This window comes from Vigna radiata, chromosome 2, assembly GCF_000741045.1.
Source record: "Vigna radiata var. radiata cultivar VC1973A chromosome 2, Vradiata_ver6, whole genome shotgun sequence".
Lineage (NCBI taxonomy): Eukaryota > Viridiplantae > Streptophyta > Magnoliopsida > Fabales > Fabaceae > Vigna > Vigna radiata.
The window spans coordinates 18,093,689-18,116,338 of NC_028352.1; the positions used below are offsets into that span (position 1 = coordinate 18,093,689).

General features: G+C 32.0%; 1 protein-coding gene and 1 pseudogene across 1 annotated transcript; both read right to left on the reverse strand.

Annotated features, from left to right (window-relative positions):
* Window positions 1-5,124: 5,124 nt before the first annotated feature.
* LOC106752786 (probable E3 ubiquitin-protein ligase RHG1A) lies at window positions 5,125-17,522 on the reverse strand. The gene is made up of 4 exons (XM_014634558.1): window positions 17,358-17,522; window positions 5,722-5,853; window positions 5,469-5,615; window positions 5,125-5,283 (listed from the first exon to the last, which is right to left on the reverse strand). Exons 1-4 carry the CDS (start codon window positions 17,520-17,522, stop codon window positions 5,125-5,127), a joined length of 603 nt encoding a protein of 200 aa, XP_014490044.1.
* Window positions 17,523-20,458: 2,936 nt separating this feature from the next.
* Window positions 20,459-22,381, reverse strand: LOC106756059 (annotated as a pseudogene).
* Between the last annotated feature and the right edge of the window lie 269 nt (window positions 22,382-22,650).

Consider the following 22,650-nt stretch of genomic DNA (forward strand, 5'->3'; position numbering starts at 1 on the left):
TCCAAGGTCACAGGAAGTGCTTGGTTAGGCTCGTTATTGTGCTTAGTCTATTTGATGGACAGTTGAGGCATCCACATACTGTTAAGTTAATTGCCTATTGTTGTGAGGAGGAGCACAAGATTCTACCTAAGTTTTGTTCTAATTCAAACAAGATACTCTGCTGCCTTGCCATTGTTAACAAGGATGAAGATTGCATTGGGTGTAGCTAATATATTACAAATATTACCATTCTGAGCAACTGCATCAGATCAAACTACTTTATCTGCGAGAGTTAAATAACCCTTTGCATAGAGTGCTTCTCAAAGTTCAGTAAATAAAAATATTGGTACCCTTTAGCAAATGCTTTATTGAAATATTGAGTAAATGATAATAGTTGTCATACAAGTATATACTATACAATCATTCCTTATACTAATTGCACCAACCAAGTGTGATACAACTAAAAAACATATACAATATACAATATGAGAACCAAAGTTTAGCTTGGTACACTCTCAATTCTCAATTTTAGCAGCATATGCAAATTAGAGATCCGTAAATTTGTTACAAATAAACTGATTCCATTAGTCAGATAACAAGCACATTTTTGTTTTGTCCAAGTTGGAGACAAACTCAAGTACCAAATTTTATTGAACCATAACTCTTAATTACAATTCATCTTGAACAAAAACATAATACCAAAGAAAACTATTAACGTCCATGACAAAACAAACAATAACAAAATCATTTTTCCAACTTTCTTCTCTTGCTCTAATTTCCTCTTCAGTTTGTCATTCTTATTTCTTAGATCCTATACAAGTTTTTCATTTTCCAAACACATTTTAACGTCTTCACATTTTCTTTCAAAGTTTCCTTCAATTTTAGAAACTCCTTCGTCAATCCATTCAAAGTAGTTACAACTTAAATTACTCTGCAATCAAAATTACACACTATTAATAAAAAATTCAGCAAATGAACTAAAGGATTTAGTCACTACTACCTAATACATCTATAAAAATAATCTTCCTTTGTCCTTCAAAGTAATTGTCTTCAAAAGCAACAATATTTTTCCACAACCACACAATTTAGATGGTAACCGAGAAGAGGATTCACAGTTTTACAACTTTCCCGAACTAATGGTCATTTGCGTGAAACGAATTCTTATTGTCACTTTTCATTTCACTACAATAATGAAAATCAAAATAGAGTTTATTTACTCGTAATGAGTTTATTACTTTATTTACTACTTGATTACTTTAATAATAATAATAATTACAACAATATAATTCAATTTTCATTATATCTCATTACATAATAATTTCACTGTTTTGTTATTTTTATATATAAAATGAAAATAATTATTAGAAAATAGAAAACCCGTGCGTAGACTAGTTTGTTTTATAAAGCTTTTCCTTTATTTTTTGATGTACATATCAAATTAATAGATTGAATAGCAATTAAAACAGGATCATACTTTTACTGGTATACTTATCTATATATTTCAATCTATAATTTAAAAAAAAATTATTCTTAAATAATTGTTTGCTTAAGCTAATAATTTTAATGAAATATTATGTTAATTTATTATTATCACTATATATCCTAAGTGGTAATAACACAAATTGAGTAGAATGAAAAAGTCAACAAGACAGAGTAAAGATTTCGACATTATTGTCAAGTAGCAAAGACAACACGATAGCATAGTCTAAGAGCGTGGATAGGTTAACTAGACAACTAAGTAGCCAGAGAAAAAAAAGCTGAAATATCCAAGTAAAAGACAGAAAGCTCAGATAATCTACAAATTCGAAATACTAATATAAAATTCCAAAATAATTTTCCATAACCATATAATTTTTCCAAAGAGTATTCTACTGTATATCATGTTTTTAACTAATTATTTTGTAAAATCAATCAACAATACAATATTTTAATATTAATTTCATTTATTATATATTAAACTAAAATTATTGTCATATTATGTGAATTTAACATTTACAAATGTATCCTAATTAATATATCCTAATTATAATGAACAATCTACCTTATCCTTTACTACCATAACCTTTTTGTTATATTTCATTAAATAATAATTTCACTAAAGAACTGCTTGAAGGATATGTTAAAACTCTACAGGATAGAGCAGTTGATGAAAGTTGGGGTGACCTTTAATATCTCGCACATGTTGTGCATGATGGTATGGCCTATGGAGAAATTTGTGGTGTCTTCTCCTTCCAACTCTATCATGATATCTTCTCCTTACATTAACACTCACAGTTGAAGCTGGATAACAAGGTTAATAGTCAAAAGACCAAATACATTTAAATCTCAATAGTTTAAAAAAAATAACACATAATTGCATGATTCTCTAATCACAACTAGCAAATGGAAAAGTAAAGTGTTAAGTATAGTGAAAAAATATGTATGAGATTAATATTTCTTGTGCTCAATATACACATAGGGTCTTCTATTTATAATAAAAAAAATATGGACACATTTCAAAATACAAATAAGGAATAATAACACACTAACAAAAGATAAAATGATAAAAATAAGATAAAGATATAATATATCTAATATAGAGAAAAATAGACATACATTTATGTTGTACATACATAGGACATTAGAAAAAAAGTTACGGGGGCAAATAGAACTAAACTGCACTGTATTACTAAAATTTGTATCAAACTAAAAACTAATTTGTCTAAACTGAACTGTAAAGCAATTCAGACAAACTGAACTAAACTGTTTTTTTATTTTATCAAATTGAATTATACTAAATTATACTAAACTACAAAATAAACTACTAACTATACTAAATTTAAATTAAATTGTACTAATTTTAAACTGAATTATATTATTTTTTAAACTGAATAATATAACAATGTTTTTTTTTAATTGAAATTTATTTTAATATTTATTTTATTTATTCATAAGTGTCTTATAAATTAAATTTTAATTATTTGATATTATTATTTTCTATTTTATTTATATTTCTTTTATTAGATTGTGTCTTTGTTTATTATCAATTTGATATTAATTTTTTATTTATATTTTATTTTATATTATTATCATATAAGGAATAACACGCTTGGTTAAAGGGTTTTTTTTATGAGTTTTTCTTTCTGCATCCAACGCTCACGCGAGTGTGTATCACTCACATCTCTTCATCTTCGAAGTTCAATTTTATTTTTCTATCTTCTCTTTTTTTATATATTTTATCATTTATAACTTTATTTTTTAATTTCCATATCTAAAAATACTGTGTCTTTGTTTTATCATATTTCATAATATGATAATTAATTTTTTTTTAACAGTTTCTTTTATTAATATTTTATTATTAAATAACTTTTTCTTATCAAGATGAAACAGTTGAACGGGAACTAGAGAAGATAAAAGAGTAAATATAGATCTCACAGTTAACTGAATCGAAACTGTTTAAATTTTTAAGTAAAAGTAGATCGGTTTTTTTAGTATAATATAGTACAGTTAATTATAGTATAGTACAGATCAATTATTTTTACCCAATCCTAAAGAAAGTGATACCAAATCAAAACATGAACAATATTATCATTGTTACGGTTCAAGTGAAAATGTTGATTACCTAAATTGTTTTCTTGAATGAAATTATTAGAGTTACCCACAATCATATATCCTCGTGAACGTGATAAACTAATTTCAATATATCTTGCATTACGTTAATGGTGAAGTACATAGTGTTATGTCATTTCATACATATTAGACTGAGACATGTTTCAAACCAACTAGAAGATGTGATGAAGAAAATAACAAAGAAAGAAAAACAATGTTTTTGAATGCAAAGAAAATGTTGTAAGAATTGTGATATTTGTAAATCTATTCTAACATGGACTATATATAAAGAAAGATAGCTAAATAAAAAATCTTTATTTTCAAAACAATATAATTTTTAAAATCTAATACTAAATATTCAGTTTGTCTCATATTCATGTTATTAAATTTGATAAGGTGAAAATATATGAGAATATAAGATTAAGAGAAATGAGAAATCGAGAAATATTTAGTACTAAAAGATATTTTAATTTTTGAAATCTAATTCTAAATATTTTGTTCATTTAATCTTTATAATGGTAATTATCATTTGTAAATTTTTCTTAAAAATAAATCAGTTATAAATGATAATAAGAAAGAAAACTTAAAAAAGTAATTTTTACCATTAAAAATAATTTAAATTTAAAATATAATGGTAAATATCACTATTTATTTAATCTTGATGACATTAATTTTTACGTAAATGTACTGTAAAAATAGATTGTTTATAAATATCATAAAGAAAGGAAAGAGTTAAAGAGATAAATCTTAGGACTGAATAGTAATCATCACATTTTATCTTTGATATTCATATAATTTGAATCATTATTTTATTAATTATTTCATTTCAATCATGTCCTAACAAACCATAAGATTATAAAGGTTAAATATGCTTTTAATATCTGAAGTTTCACTGATTTTTTATTTTTAATCTTATTATTTTTAACATATTGAATAGCAATTAAAACGAGATAATAATACCCTTTTACTGGTATACCTTGATCTATATATTTCAATCAATATAATTTTAAAAAGATTTATTTTTAAATAATTGTTTGTTTAAGCTAATATTGTTAATGAAATATTATTATAATTTATTTACCACTGTCGAAAGCCAAATATTTGCAGTTTTATAAATCCCATATAATTCTATTTCCAATTATTAAAAGAAAAAATTAATAGACTTTATAAGATTTTTAAGAAATTAGTTTCTTGATGAAAATGATTAATAATAACTTTTTTTTTTGTTGTCAGCGTATTTGATTACGATTTTATTTATAAAACGCAATCGCATTAATACCATTTAATGTATGATATATTGACACAACAAGAAAAGAAAAAAATTGTCAAGAAATGAACCAGTTCTTTATATTATGCTTTTGGAAATAAGACATTAATAAAAAAAATAAGAAAAAAATATTAAGAATGTAATTTTCCAAGGTTAACATTCAAACAACAATATAACATGATAAATGTAATTGTTCATGAAAATACTAAACAATGAGTTTTTCACTCTTACATGTTAGAAATATGTATTACTTCATCCAGAACAAAATATGAATTCACTAAAATAATGAATTATGTAGATTTAATTTTCCGTGTCTTTTCAATAGTCAATCCTTTTGATTTGCATATGGGACAAACATTTTTCTCATGTAACCATCTCTTTACACATTCTGCATGATATTCATGTCCGCACTGAAGAATTCCAATCTCCTCTTTATTTTTATATTCATCCTGAAAAATCATACAAAAACATTCCAATTAATATGAGAAAAAGTAAAACATATTTTTAATATATCAAAATTTAATGAATAACCTCAATCTAGTACACAAAAAGACAAATAAACTACTACCTTATAAAATATAAAATATACATGTTGCTATAAAATATAAAATATACATGCTGCTATATTTTATACCTGACATATTATGCAAATATCAGATTCTTGATCCCCCAAGTTCTCAGGTAGTAGATAACTTTTGGTCTGCATATGTTTTGTAATAATGTCTTCTGACAAACCCCTTTTCGAGTTGTCATTGATCCATTCACTTAACTCAAGAAGCTCCTGTTGTCCAATTTCAAACCGTTAACAATTTAAAGTTTTTCATAATCACTAAGATTTTAGTATGTACAGTAAAAAACATCAAACTATACATATATAATATACTTGCCTCATATGACATGCCATCAATGTCCAAGCGCATATCACTATGAGGGTCACCTAATGAAGGAAATTCTTGCATATTATAAAGTGTCCCGTATGACATGTCATTAGTGTCCATGAGCATATACGAAGGAAATTCCTGCACAAGAAAAGAGAATAATACATGATAAAGAAAGTAGGCTTTTAAGGACTAAGAATTTTTAAAGGTAAAAAGAATGACATATTACACGAAATGCACGAGGATGAAGATTATGCATGTTTTCTCTATTAGGTGCATTTTGTATGGGCATTGAAGAACTTCTTGAATGATTTGATGTTTCTGGATCTCTATACGGTGAAGCTGCTACGTAGGAAGGAAAGTTGGAGTGACCTGTGATCTCTTGCTCACGGTATTGTTGACGATGAAATCTGTGTCGGTGTCTTCTTCTTACTATAATTCTTCTTCTTACTTCCATTATGTGTATATGAAGTTGAGGCATGTTTCGGACCAAACCGGATATGTGATTAAGAAGTTAACAAAAGAAAGATAATGTTGAATGCATAGAAAAGCTCTCGGTGATCGTGGAAGAAAATTTTGAGACGAGTAAATTGTAAATTTATTGTACCACTATTTATAAAGATTATAATTAAATTAAGGTAAATATTCAAGATGGAAATATATTACTGAAGATAATTTTAGTTTGAAAATTTAATACTAAATATTCAGTTACCTAATCTTGATATCATTAATTATTATTTTTAAATTTACATTAAAATTTTACTTGTAAATATGTATTTAATGATATGGGAAATCTTTGTTGTTATAAAGATAATTTAATCTTTAAAATCTAATTCCTAAATATCCAATACTCTACCTTATCGTTGATTATTATTTGTGGAACAGTTACATCATCAATTGCATAGAGATGGTAATTTAAGTGAAGAGAAAAATCTTTACTACAAGAGAGAATTTAGTTTTGGAAATCTAATTTTAAATATTCAGTTTGTGTAATCTTGTTGACATTAATTATCTACGGTAAAAATAGATTAATTATAAAAAATATAATGATAAGCCAAGAATTAGAGGAGAAATCTTTATATTAAATTATTTTACTTGTAAATATGTATTTGATGATATGGGAAATCTTTGTTGTTATAAAAATAATTTAATCTTTAAAATTTAATTCCTAAATATTTAGTAATCTACCTTATCATTTATTATTATTGATTATTATTTGTGAATCGATTACACCATTAATTACATAGAGATGATCAAGAGGAAAATCTTTACTATAAGAGAGAATTTAGTTTTGAAAATCTAATTTTAAATATTCAGTTTGTGTAATCTTGATGACATTAATAATCTACTGTAAAAGTAGATTAATTATGAAAACAAATTACACACTAATCACAGCGTATTAATTTACCATTCTTATAATACCATACACAAATAATTTTTACCATACTTATGATACGATACACATAATTTTGGGTAGAATGGTTAGTTGTCAAATACGTATAATAATTCTGGTAAATCTCCAAATTTTATTATATCAAGAAATATAATAGAAACTTGCATAGTTTTTTTAAAAAATGAAATAAAATTACTTTTAAAAAAGTCTTTAAAATAAAAAAATGGTTTTAAAGTATACTTCAAATAAAATATTAATATAAATAATTTTATGCTTTTTAAAAAAAGTTAAATATATTTTTAGTGTCTAAACTTTAACGTGAAATCGATATTTGTTTTTATCTGAAACTTTATACATTTGGTCCCTCACCTTTAAAAAAGAATGGATATAGTCATTTTAACCTGACTAAAATAAATTTTTTGACGTGTTAAACACATTTTTCAATTGATATTAAAGTCGAAATGTGTTAAACGATGTAAACAATTCAATTGCTAGCATGAAACATGTTAAAAAATAACATAATTTGGTTAAATGACTATATTAATTAATTTTAAGTTTGGAGACTAAAATGTATTAGAGTTTCAGATAAAAACGAATTCAAATTTTGCATCAAGTTCATAAATTGAAAACATACTTAAATTTCGCATAAAAGTTGCTATCTAGTTGAACTTATTACCTTGTTAAATGGTTAACTTCTTAAACCTTGCTATAACTTCTATATTTTCTTTGTACTTTGTAGTCTATGTTTCTATTCAATATCCTTTCCTTGTGCCAAAAGGGGGAGAAAGCTTTACATGCATGAACATAGGTTTACCATTATAGAAAAAGAGAAAGATTGTTGAAAGGGGAGAAAATTGATAAATAATTTGTTTATGATGATATTCCAAAAGTGTTTAATCGATTTTTTATGATGTCTCAATTGTCTTGAAGATGTTAGAAACACCAGGCTTTAACTGATTATTGAATCTGTTAAAATGCATGTCAGGAGATGCTTGCTCTCTATTTGAAACAATTGTTAAATACCTAATTAATTGAAAATACCAGTATTATGTTTATGTATATAAATTGGTCTTGTCTTGATTCTAATAGGAGAAGTACCATTCACAACATTAATATGTGAAGAAAGAAAAAGCATCAAGCATTCTTAGAGAAAAAAGAACCTAAATTCGTGGAGATCAAGACAATAAGTTTTCAAGTATGGTTGGATGCAACTAAAGGGTGATTCTGAGTTCTTGTATAAAATCTACACTTAAGGTGTTTTCATTTTTTTACTTTTATTGTAAACTTGTTTACTATTGTTATACTTGTTGTGTAGACAAGGTTTTAGAGTGATTGTGTGTAGAATCACATAAAGAGTTGTTCTTGATTGTTAGAGGTTAAGATTGCATAAGTGATTGTATAATTCTGTAATCTTTACATTCTCATAGTCATATCCCTTCCAACTTAGGTTGTTTGGAAGAAGATTGAATGTAAACTCATTAGAGTTGAACCAATATAAAATCTTATGTGAATCTTGTCTTTCTTTCTTTACTTGTTTTTACATCTTTGATTGATTAAGAAAGTTCATTTAAAACAATCACATATATTGCATTTTTTCAAGAAGGGAAAAATCATATTCTAAACCAATTCACCTCCCCTCTTGGTTGAGATTTATTGGTTCTAACAATTTAATAGAGGTTTATCTTGTTGGTCTAGAGAATTGCAAAAATAATTTGCATTGACGTATTTTGTTAACAAAAGGGATAAACATATCACACGTTTAGACTTTTTGTAGGAAGCTTAATGTGGTCTGGAAACATTTGGGTCAGTGGGCAACAATTTATCTTATCAAAGGATTCTATGAATTTGTTTTTTCTTTGCTTAAGGATATAAGAAGGGTTTTGTTGGTTGGAGTTGAAATTTGTCTCTTGGAACTCTTCGTGATTTTGCTTGGTCTAAAAATTTTGTTCCAACTTATATAAAGCTCACGAAAATCCAATGTTGGGTGCGCATACATGGCCTTCCTTTGGAAATTGATAATCAAAGGAAATTTTTTTCAATTGTGTGTGGCATTGACACACCTTTATCTTTAGATGATTACACTATGAATAAATATTGATGTTTCTTTGCATGTGTCTTGGTTGACGTTGATTTATTATCTGATTTTCCTAATCAAGTTTTAGAGGAAAGACTAGGATTTGAGTTTTTTGTGATGTAGAGTATGATAAATCGTCTTATTTTTGTTCAAAATGTAAAATGATTAGTCATGACCTATATAACTTTAAACGATGACAAAAGATGCAAATGTAATTTATGGTAGGAAGAAAACAATTACTGCAAAAATACAATAAATTTATTATCTTAAGATGGTTAGTGCATAAGATAGGAATAAGTGCTCTAGAGGTTCAACTTTAAAGCCTGCGAAGGTTGTTATGCAGCCTGTTGTGAAGCTCGTGGTAGAGCCTATGGTGGAGCAAGTGGTGGACCCTATAGTGAATTTGTGTTGGAACCTATGGTTCATTTTGTTATGGTGCACTAATCGTTTGTTGCTTAGTCACAACATGAGTCAAATCATGATAATATTTGTGTTGTCCATGAATATTCTATTGTTAAGAATTTATATTTCTGTTGGTGGTGAAGTGTCATGTTTTTTTTAGATTATGTCACTCTCGTTATTATTAGATTGCAAGGTTTACAACATTATATTCACCTCATTATGTTTTTGAAGTGGATCATACTTTTTTGAAGTTTAAGAAAGCTCGTTTTGTGGAGGTTTGAAAATAACCTCTAAATGAACTAATATACTTTATGAAAGCGAAAATTCTAATACTAAGGAGATGAAACAACAAGAAAATATGATCAAAGTAGAACAAAGAAAGTTAATACTAAATCTTTAAATAATAATTACAACAATATAATTTAATTTTCATTATATCTCATTACATAATAATTTCCATTTTGTTATTTTTATATATAAAATGAAAATAATTATTAAAAAAATAGAAAACCCGTAAACTAGTTTGTTTTATAAAACTTTTCCTTTCAATATATCAATTTCAGTTATTCTATTTAAAACTGAAATTATTATCATGTCACTTAAATTTATTAATTAATTATTTTAATAATAACTATTATAACAATATAACTTAATTTTCATTATATTTCATTATATAATAATTTCACTGTTGCAAAATATTATCATTTTATTGCAATTGAAAGTTGTGCAATGTCCATAAACTTTTACAACGTTAATATTTTTATTAATTAGCAACAATCAAATTTTTAAGTGTTGTCACAGTTAAATTATTTATTATTTTTAATGTCTTTTATTGATTTTATTCTTCCCCTATCTTTGCTCTTTCTCCATTCCAAAGAGATCCCAAATGAGTCTTGCTCATTCTTCTCTTTTCTTAGTTTTCATCCTTTTTTATCCTGGGTATAAACTCTATCAGAGTTTTCTTGCTAGTTCTGTGATCCTCGAATACTTTCGAGAAGTTCCTGTTGTATCTTGAGGGACTTGTGCAATACACTGCGAATAAGTCTTTAAGAACAGTGATCTACACGCCTCAGAAAATTGCGGTTTGATTTTGTAAGCATTTTTACTACAATCTTAATGACTTATATTTCAGTCAAAAGTAACAGGTGCGCAAATTAATTATAATCAATTATTTGTTTACGTTAATTTCGTTATGAATGCCTTGAATTATTTGTTAGGATATTAATTCGTGAGACTTGGAATATTCTTTATTTCTGAATCGATAAATGATGGTTTTATTTGTTGTTTTTCTTGTTTATTCATGAAATTCCTTTAATACCTTGAAAGTGAATTAATTGAAAATGAAGGAGTATGAGAGAAATTGGAAACTATACATTGTCGTGATTACTTTCTTTTTCATTATATTTAGAAATAAATTAAAAATTAAGATTCCTTATTAATTAAAATTTAGGGTTCACGTTAATTATTTTTAAGAAAGAAGATGATTTAAATAAATGTGAATCAATGAGAAGGTAGCCATGAATTATGTTTAATTAATCTGAGAAGGAAATGTTAGGAGATAGTATCAGTAGCAGCGGTTTCTTTTATTAAATAAATTTTATAATTAATTCTAGGATTAAATATGATTTTAATCTCTGAACTATCACTCGATTTTGGTTTTCGTCCCTACTAGAAACATCAACGGTTTTTAGTTCTCCTTGTTTTGAAACTCTCACTTTTAGTCCTTAAAATTGGACAGCGTTAAATATTTTGTGCTGTGGCAAACGAAGAAGGTTGTTCAATGCCAGCTTCGTTTTCACTGACTACCACATTCGCTATTTAAGTTTTAAAATCAGATTAAATATGTTAAGTGTGGATTTAGTTTGTGGAACATTGAAAAGGTTTCATTTTATTTTAAAGGAAGGGAACTAGGCCAGTAATTTGACCCAAGTGTTTCAGCAGAAGATTAGGGTTCTGCCTTCCCATTTCATTTCACCATTTCATTGAAATGGGACCTAGGGTCTCCTTCTCTGACCAAGAAAACCCATAGGCGCATACCTCCGTCGTTCGGTGACCACGTCCCAGCCTCAATTCGAGCGACCACCGTGAGCCGCCATCCGCACCTTCGCTAGTGCCCTCGTCGAAAGAGTCGTCACATAGTGGCACGGATTGTAGTCACAATCTCTACTGGCCATCGCACCAAGGTCTCTCCTCTTCGCGTGAGGTTCTTCCTGCGCCTCGTCTCAAGACGTTGCCGCCAGCCAGGGCCGCCACTCTATTGCCGGCGAAAAAACTCCTCTTCTTCTGTTATGCGAAACGAAGATTAAATGAATCGTCATGGTTGCATCGCCTCTACTCGGAGTCCACACCCACCGCCGGCAATCATCTTCTTGTTTGTACTGTGCTGGGCGTGAGTCTTGGGGATTGAGAAAATAGATTTTATGATTGGTGTAGAGAATGGTTTCTGTTAAGCATTGGGTTGGGAAAAAAATGGGTTTCTCCTTCTATTTGGGTTGAACTTCTGAAGATGAAGGAGAGGGTGTTCACTCAGGCTGTGATGGTGAGGCGTTTTGCTTCAGTAATTGATTTGTTCTTTGATTTTCTTTCCGTAGTTGAAAGCTTGGAGTAAATATTTTTTTCCCCAATTGAGAAATAAGAACCCTAATTGTGCTAATATGATTTCAATCAACACACGTGGCCATCACTAAAATCAAAATCAACGTGGCAGCCAATGAAGGGAAAATTGGCATTAAATGTACACTCGTCGTTTGCCACATACATTGAAAGATAATGCATCCAATTTTAAGGATGAAAAGTGAGAGTTTCAAAACAATGAGGACTAAAAACCATTGATGTTTCGAGTAGGGACTAAAACCAAAATTGAGTAATAGTTCAGGGACTAAAAACATATTTAACCCTTAATTCTAAATCCTAATGGAATGCTAGAAGGAAACCCTAAATTAGATTCCTAATCAGAATCTTCCCTCAATCTTTTCTTCTCTCGCGGACGACCCAACTTTGGTTTTTCTCTCTCGCGGACAACCCAACTCAGGGTGTGATACTTGTCACGGGCAAAGGCAGAAGACTTGTGGCGACGAAGACGTCGGTGCTACGATGACGCTTGAGTCGTTCTTCTTCTCCTCTTCTTTTCATTCTGACCTTCTTTCCGTTCTGACTCGTGATTTGCAAAAGAGAGACTTTTTTTCTTCTTCTTTGGTTGGGGGTTGTTACGCAGGAGAGAGGCGAACTCCGGCAACAGCGGCACTGCGTTGGCGGGCCGAGGGCGCGACCTCTTCTCTGGTTCGGTTCGTCCGCTAAAAGGAGAAGCATTGTTCTTCGCGTCGTTCTCTGATTTAGGGTTGGGGTTTTGCAGGAAATTATGTTCTTATTCCTAAATTCTTTCTCGGTTCACTTTTGGTGATTCCTGTTTTAGGAGTGTGGTTTGCAGGTTGTTGTTTTGATCTTAAGGTTTGAGATTAGGGCTTTAATTTGATTTTTCCCGGAGTTTCTATTCTTCACGATTCTGGTTTCTTGTTGGAGTTGAAACTGGCTTGGCCATGGTAGTTTCTTCTTGTTGGTGGTTGTCTGAGTTGCGGCAGGGGAGCTGCCGGCAGTCAGGGGGTTGCAGTGACCTCCCTCGTGGAATTCTTTTGGGCCATGGGTGAATCCTAGGTTGGATTTGAATATATTGGGTTGTAGGAGCAGAGTTTACACTGTTGATTGTGGTTGGTTCAATTCAAACTTAATTGGGCTACCAGTTCAGAGTTTGGATTATTTGGAGCCTTAGGTTTGATTTTAAAATTAAATTAAAGTAATGGAAAATAAATTAATTAATTATTGATATTAATTAATGAAAATAAATTATAAAGGGAGAGAGACGAAAAGATTAATAATAATTATAATTATGGGAATAAAGTTATTACTATTCATTTAGTAATTAATTGGAAATCAAATTAATTTATTGGAAAGATAAATTAATGTGGTATAAGAAAGAAAAAGAAATAAGATGTGGTACTTGAGTATATTTTCGTATACTTTACCTACAAATAAGAGAAGCACAACCAGGTATTTAAAAGTGTGGGAGTGTAGGTAGTTTTATTTAATTACTTCAAGAAATAAATTTGGCTTTTCACCTAATGATGTTGATAAATGTGTGTACTCTAAATCTGAAAATGGTGATAGTGTCATTATATGCTTGTTTGTGGATGGCATGTCAATCTTTGGTACATGCAATGAGATTGTCGCTAGAACTAAATTGTTTCTAGGATTAAAATTTGAAATTAAAGACATGGGTGAAGCCAATGTGATTTTAGGTATTAGAATCATATGGAAGGGAGATAATATATTACTATCTCAAGAACAATACATTGAGAAACTTCTTAAGAAGTTTGAGTTTTATGATTTAAAACCAGTGAGTACCCCTTATGATTTTAATTCTAAATTAATGAAAAATAGAGGAGAATCATTATCTCAGCCTCAGTATGTCCAGATAATTGGGAGCTTACTGCACTTAATGAGCTTTTCTAGACCTGATACTGTTTATGCAGTAAGTAGACTGAGTAGGTACACTCAATGTCCAAATCAGGAACATTGGGATGCACTTGCTAGGCTTATGAGATACTTAAGAGGTTCAATGGATTATGCCATTGAATATTGTGGATTTCCTGTTGTACTAGAAGGGTACAGTGATGCTAACTGGATCTTTGATTCAAATGAGACAAAATCCACTAGTGGTTTTGTATTCACACTTGGGGGTGGTGCGATTAAATGGAGATCAGCCAAGCAAACTATTATTGCAAGATCAACAATGGAATCTGAGTTTGTTGCTCTTGAGATGGCTGAAAATGAGGTTGAGTGGTTGGAAAACTTCTTAGCGAACTTTCCATTAGGAATGAAACCAACCCCATCTGTATCAATACATTGTGATTGTCAATCGGTAATAGCTATAGCTAAAAAGAAGAATTACAATGGAAAGAATAGACATATACAATTGATACATAATTTGGTGAAGCAGTTGCTAAAGAGTGAAACTATTTCCATTGATTATGTGAAGTCAGAATTGAATCTAGCAAATCCTCTGACAAAACTCCTGGGAACACAAATGATATTAGAAACATCGAGGGGAATGAGACTTAAGCCACTTGTAAACAAACAAGTGATGATAACCCAACCTTTGTGATTGGAGATCCCATGAATAAGGTTCATATGGGTAAAAACAAGTCACTTGTTAGTTTTGATAGCACTAAATTGATTTTAATCAATTATGTCCCTTCCTATGGTGTGTGTGAAAGTGCTAGAGACTGCAATATTGAGAGGTTAAACTTTGTCATTAAAATTCTATGTGAGAATTTTATTTTAAACAAAGTTTTTAATGATTTTCATATCCCTTATGGGTGGTGTATGATTTTTAAAATACACTTGATGAAATCACCTATATGAGTGTCAAGTGGGGCCGCTTGCATAAGATCTTGGCATGATCTCTAGAGCACTCATGAATACCGAACACGCGCATGGCCTGCAACACAACGATAACAACAAGGATTGTGGGGTGTATTGTGATTGATAAACCTCTAACACACGTCAAGTGTCTTTGGTTCATATAGCTTGTTATACCAACTACATTGTGTGTTAAGTATCTTAATCTAAGACTGGTTCATATAACTTGCTATACCAACTCTGATGCATTACATCCTACGAGACCCAGGATAAAAGTTTCTCTTATTTTTCTCTCAACTTTCTTTTGCAATAAGTGGGGTATTGTTGTAAAACATTATCATTTTATTGCAATTGAAAATTGTGCAACGTCCATAAACTTTTGCAATGTTAATATTTTTATTAATTAGCAATAGTCAAATTTTTAAGTGCTACAATGGTTAAATTATTTATTATTTTTAATGTCTTTTATTGATTTTATTCTTCCCCTATCTTTGCTCTTTCTCCATTCCAAAGAGATCACAAACGAGTCTTTCTCATTCTCCTCTTTTCTTAGTTTTCATTCTTTTTTATCCTGGGTATAAACTCTATCAAAGTTTTCTTGCTAGTTCTGTGATCCTCGAATACTTTCGAGAAGTTCCTGTTGTATCCTGGGGACTTGCGCAATACACCGCGGATAAGTCCTTAAGGACAGTCATCTACACACCTCAGGAAATTACGATTTGATTTTGTAAGCATTTTTACTACATTTCACTACCTAACATTTTTGTATATAAAATAAAACAATTATTAAAAAAAAGAAAATTTTGTGGGTAGACTAATTTGTTTTATAAATGGTTTAATAGTTTTCTTTATCTCTGGTTTGAGTGCAGTGTGTCAAATTGGTCCAACCTTTAAAAATAAAAGTTTCAATTTAGTTCAAACTTAGTTAAAAGGTTTCGATTTCGTCCAAACCTGATAAAATTTTCCTCAATCAAGTCTTTTTTGTTAAATACGTAAAAACAATGTTAACAATTTTTTCTCTTTCCTCTGCTATGGACAACGTAGTTGTCTTTGTCATATATGTAATATAATAATAGGTTAAATATGCTTTTAGTTCCTAAACTATCATCGATTTTGGGTTTCGTTCCTCTTTGAAAGGTTTGTTCATTTTCGTCCTCTTAGTTTTGAAAACTCATATTTATAGTCCTTAAAATTCAATGGCGTTAAATTTTCTGTGAGGTGGCAAACAGTGAGCCACGTGTGATGCCACCTTCCCTGATTACTGTGTGCCACGTTGATTGTTTCATTTTTCAAATCATATTAAGTATGTTAAGTGTGTGCATTGTCTATTACTTGGTTGAACCTAACTTCGTCATCTCTTAGAAATGAGATTTTAAGCAAGTGTGTTGTGTATGCAGTTGGGGGCAAACACGAAATCACATTTGAAGATTCAAAGAAAGTTGTACATCTGAAGGTTGGAGTTCTTCTTGTTAAGGAGGTAAGTTTATTTAAGTTATACGTTTTGTTTTGGTCTTCTTCCTGGGAATAGATGGATTGGGATATAGGGTTTTGGTGGGAATAGTAGGAAGTAAGTAGATATAGGTTATCTATATTGGTGGTACCCAGACTTGAGATCCACTTTGGAGAAAAAAGTTGCCCCCTGTAACTCATCTAGTATTTCTCTAATCACCGAGATAGGGTATTTGTTAGGAATTGTGACCCGGTTTAATGTCCTGTAGTCCACACAAAAGCGTCAACTCCCATCTTTCTTCTTGACCAAGATCACGAAGCTCGAATAGGGGTTGGTACTAGGTCATATGATACCTAAACTTAGCATCTCTTCTACTTGTTTATCAATTTCATTTTTCACTAAATGTGGGTAACGATAAGGCCTTACGTTGATAGGAGTCGCACCCTCCTTTATGGGTATTCGAAGGTCTACTCTCCTAACAGGAGGAAGCCCCAGAGGCTTCTGAAATACCCCTTTAAACTTTCCCATGTTCCAAACTATCCTCCTGCTTAGTAGTCAACCCTTCTTCCCCTGGGTCTGTTACTGCCACTTCTGCCTGGCTAAGACTTCACACCGAGGCCATAGTCTCAACCTCCGTCTCCTTCAAAAGTGCCTCAAGAGTAACCATTCTTCTCGTCAGTGTGTGATCTCCCCTTCACTACATCTTTGTTTGTTAGCCCATACTTTATAGACATTTCCTTCCAATCCACCTTAATTTCTCCTAAGGTTGTCAGCCAGGTACTCCCAAAATAATGTCCACTCCCTAATTCAAAGAAATAAAAATTCCCCTTGATCTCAGCCCCTTCCAGGGTCAATGTAACTCCCACACAACACCCATGACTCTCCTTCCTCTAACCATCACCCAAACACACCCGATATGGTGGAGTTTCCTCCTTCTCCAGACCTAGCTCCTCGACCAATTTGGTCAAGATGAAGTTATGGCTTGCCAAGCTACTAATCAACCCTTCCCCCTCCTCTTGATGTATTCTTGGTGGGGTAATGTGTGCACCCCTTGACTCTGTACCCATCTCCTGCATTACTACTCACTCTGGAGCTCGCGGCATTTGATATTCCTTCCCTCTTCGGGTTGTTTCCTCCTCCCATGCCCCCATGGTCGTCCGAAACCTTGTAGTAAGTCTTCGCCCTCGTGACGATGCCACTGTTGGTCGGGTACTACCCCATGCTTGTCCCCCTTTTTGTGTCGTTTCGCCATTACTCACCCATGGAAAAAACCCAGCCTGTTCCAAGTCACGAGCCCTCTCTATCACAGTTAAGAGATCGCACGGATAATGTGGCTTGATGAGATTCCTCAACCCTTCTTGTAATCCTACGAAGAAGTAACCAAGCAGTTGCTCCTCCGCCGCTCCTGTCGCCTAAGCCACAAGAATTTCGAACTCTTGCATGTATTCCTCCACAGTCCCCTTCTATCGCACCATTGCTAGTTTTTCAAAAATAGTTCCCCTATGCTTCCCGCCAAACCTCCTTGCCATTGCATCCATTAGCGCTTCCCAGGTTGGGTTCTTGATTTTCTTCCGCCAAAATCACAACTAGTAACTCGCTCCTCCTTCCATGCATATGTAAACTAACTTCATCTTCTTCTTCTCTGTCACGTTTTGCAATTCAAAGAACTTCTTTGCCCTAGCAATCCAACCCATGGGGTCGTTACCATCAAAAGTGGGTAATTCCACTCTTTTCATCCATCTTCTCTGAACGTCTCCGCACTCCTCCTCCGGTTTGTCATCAGCTCCTTCCCTATGCCTCTCCCTACCTCCATTGACCGAGTCGCGATTGCCCTCGGAGCTCCTTCCCTAGTTCCCTCCTCTTCTCCCAAGAACACGACCCAAATCTTGAGTCATCCCTCGCATCTTTGCACGAAACTCTTCCATCGTTTTTTCCATGGCGTCGATTCTTCCTTCCAATAGTTCACCTTGCCCTCCATCACTCTCCCTCTTGACATTTGGGATCCAACAGGTCGGACTAGTCTTGATAGACTTCTTTAATCAAGAAGTCAATCCGAATATCTCCTCTAGATGGAATAAGATTCTCTTTAAAAAATAATTTGGTTTCGTCTGCTAGAGCTTGAAGAACTCCAAAAGGACCGGTGTATTCAGGTCCAATACGCTGTTGTATCCCTGCAGATATTTCTCTTTCTAACCATACAATTGCTAGTACACTTACAGTAATTCCTAATATCAAAATAAAAATAGGAGTCTCCATAACTCCCAAGAACTAACATAAAATAAGGAATAGTACTTGTACTATTGAAAGAATCAAAGAATTCATTGTACAATGTGCTCTCTCAAGGAAGCCTAAACCTTCCTCCACTGGACAATGCTCCAGTGCAAGCCAAAGATACAGAATAGCCACTCGTCTCCTTAGCTAACTTCTATTTATACTCTCCCCCTTTCCCTCCAACAACTAACTGATATCCTACTGTTCTACTATTTCCCGCCTTTATTACTCTTTATCCTTCCCTGCATTCTTTTTCTTTCTTTCATACACTTTTAATCCTCTTACAGAACAGGTTTCCCTTCATGTGGTTGGAAGTAACCTAAAAATCTAGAAAAAGAACAATATATTAAATATTTAAAATATTAATTATTTATTGAACACTAGATTAACCAAGGGACAGAGGAACAATACAAGTTTATTGCATCTTATTTTTCACTATCTATGAAAGCATTGCTATAATATCGTTTTATCGACTTCAAAAACTCTGTTGATCGTGTTGTTGCTCTCCACTTTCCATGCCTCTCCGGAAACACCTGTCATTCACCAAAATATATACACTTGTCCTATAGCATAAGAAGACGGAGATTAGATATTTGTCAGAGAGATTCTCATAAAATATGTCATACAGTATTGTGAGTTGCTGAACCACCATACTACTGAGCAAGAGCATCCCCCATGCTTTGATACATATCCATTATAGCTGCAGCGATACTACTATCAGGATCCACTTTTGGCACATCAGTCAAACCCATTGCATGGAGCTGGCGATACTACTATCAGGATTATTAAGTCCACTTCTCAATAATCCAAAACTGAAGTGAAACAGACAAAAATGAAAAGACAACCGGAAACAAACTTCATGTTCAAAGTCCAAAAATAGATAATACAGGAAAGCTTAACCATAGATCAAAACCTTAACAAATGCAAGATCAAAACAAGAAAGAATATGAATTTATTCAATAATTTCACGATTTTCATGGAGACTTCTAGTTCTATGTCTCTTAATTCGGGAAAGTGCATATATTAATAGTGAGGGCTCTAGAGCAGCAAGTGGTCAAACCTCATAGCTGAAGTATGAGTGGAAAACGTAACAGGGTTCTCTACGAGTAGAATCTGGTTAAGATAACCAACAACACTTGCAAATTCATGCCTCAACATCATTTCTTGAGACCTTTTCTCAAGGGTAGGCATTTATTTCATCATTTAAATGAGCTACAAGAAACTATAAAATATTTTCTACTTTACGAAAGAAGCAATTTATTATTGCAAACACACATGAAACAAAGAATCATATTTGGTAGAGGATTCACAGCTAAAGACAGTAGAGACAAATATTCTACCATGCTTGGCACTGTTAGCAGTGTGTTAGGCTTTTCTTTTACATCTTTATTCATTTGAAATTTGCACTTATGATTTGATATGATGAATTAAAAGAACTTGCTAGATTGAAATTCAAATTTCAAATGGGAAGTCATTTGGTAGAAGCACAGGACAAAGATAGAAATCAATTTTCACTACAAGAACCAGGATGCAAATAGAAGTCATGCAAATAGAAGTCAGGTCCCTTGCTAGAAGAAAAAAAGAATCAATTCACAAGCACAAAGATATTTACTAGCTTTTTCAGCACTAACTAACTATTTTTATTTGAGGAATTACCTTAATCAGATTCAGAACCATAATTGGATTGCCATATCTCTTAGCACTGGAAGTCAAAAGGAAAAGAAAGAACAAAAAAAAAAAAAAAAGAAGAGAACTTCCTGCATTATAGTTTATAACAGTATAAATTGAACAATGAACAAGATAAATATTAATCTCAACTATTTCGTACAAATTGACCAAAAAAGTGGTATTGATCCACGCATTTGCACAACTGGACTCATCTTCATCAAGGACAATCTGCTCTGTGTCAACATCACAAGAAACCCTCCCCTGATCATTAACATGGGGAAGAAATAAACAAAGTATCATCAGACTACATCATGGAAACCAATTCTTATTGTTGTTGTTATACAATACAAACTTATGATATGACCAGATAGCAGAGAACAATGGACGTGACTCCCTTCATAAGGCATTTTATCATCAAAGTCCCCTACGAATGCCAGTCAACTGGTTCACAAGATCTGTTTCCCCATATTCTATTAGGACATCGATTGACCGATCTTTGTACGGAGGTTGCAGCGAAACTGATTTCTTAAGCATTATCTTGGCTAACTTTGTGGCCTCTGCCACATGGCTTCTTTGACAAAGGCCAAATAAAAGAATAGAATAAATACTAGAGTCAATGGCAGACAAATATCCCTTGTTCTGAATTGCTTCAAGCAAGTAGAATCCATCCAATACTAGATCCTTTATACATAGCTCCTTTAGCAAAAGACTAGATGCCAAAGTATCTGGTCTGACATCACCAGAAAGCATTTCCATGAAGAGCTTCATTGCTTCGTCCAGCTTTTTAATCCTTATCAATGAAATCACAAGTGAACTGCAACAATCACCATAAGAAACACCATGTTCAACAACAAACTTATCAATCAACTTGTACGCTTCTTCTACACGATCCTCAACACAAAGACTATCAACCAAAGTAAAAACAGTAACACGATTTGCAGGGCACCCCGAAGCTTTCATTCTATCTAGAATGTCCAATGCTTCCGCCCACTTACCTCTCTTACAGAAACTTTGAATCACAGAGGTATAAGTAACAACACTTGGACTGCAATCCCCACCTTTCTCCATTTCATCCAACAACTCCAATGCCATTTCCATAGATCCACACCTACACAAGCCGTCTACAATGGCTGATAAAAGGACCAAATTGGGTGAACATCTATGCACTCTCATAACTTTAAGCAAAGAATAAGCATGTTCTGGGCGACCCGCATCACATAATCCTTCTACTATTGTCATGTAAGTAATAAGATTAGGATAAATACCTTTCAAACTCATCTCCTCAATCAACTTTTCAGCCACTTCAACGTTGCCATTCTTGCAACACAGCCTAATAGCTACATTATATATCACAGTATCAGCACCAATTTTGAAACTCTGCTCCATCTTCCTCAACACCCACAATGCCACGTCAGATAATTGGGCTTCTTTGCACAGCTTCATAATCTCCCTAAACATGTTAACATTGACTAAACACCCTTCTGTCTCATAAGAAATAACGACATCACGTATAATTTGGGGATTTTGTTGAATCCCTAGCAATTTACAAGCTTTGTTGTATGTGTAAGCAGTATGCCTGTAGCCAGATTGAAATCCAGCCCAAATGAAAAATCTGAGTCCCAACAGAGATTGTTTGGGATGACAGGAGTTGAGGACTTCAATGACACATTGAGAATCAAGTTTAGGCTTAATTTTAGACAACGAGTTTTCAATACTTTCATTGCTTTGGTAGATATGGGTACGTAGGATATCCACCATGCCCATGGCCATGCGGTGGGTGGAGAAAGGATGCGTTTTGAGTGCGTGGCAGCGCCGGAAAATCGGAAAATTTATAAATTGAAGCATCGGGTCAGTGGATGAAAAAGAAAGAAGATCTATGGTTGAAAACGGAAAGCTATAAAAGCAGAGTTGCAGAGGGAGAGAGGGTGAGTTGCAGAGCGAGAGTTGCCCACCAAAGAATGAAGGAAGAAGACAATCCAAACGAATTTACTTAAGAAAATTTAATTATACTAAAATTTAAATATTTTCTTAAGTTTTGAGTTTTTTTTTTCTTCTTAAAACTTTTACATAATATTTTACTTATTTGAATTATTATTTTACATTTGAATTTAAAATTTAAATTCAATATATGATTAATTATATAATTATTATTATATTTTAGATTTTTTAATTTAGATTTCTTTTTAATATTATTTTATTTTATTTTTTAATTCAGAACATAAAAGTTTTACAAATTTTTCAAAATTTAAAACAATTTTTTTAAGG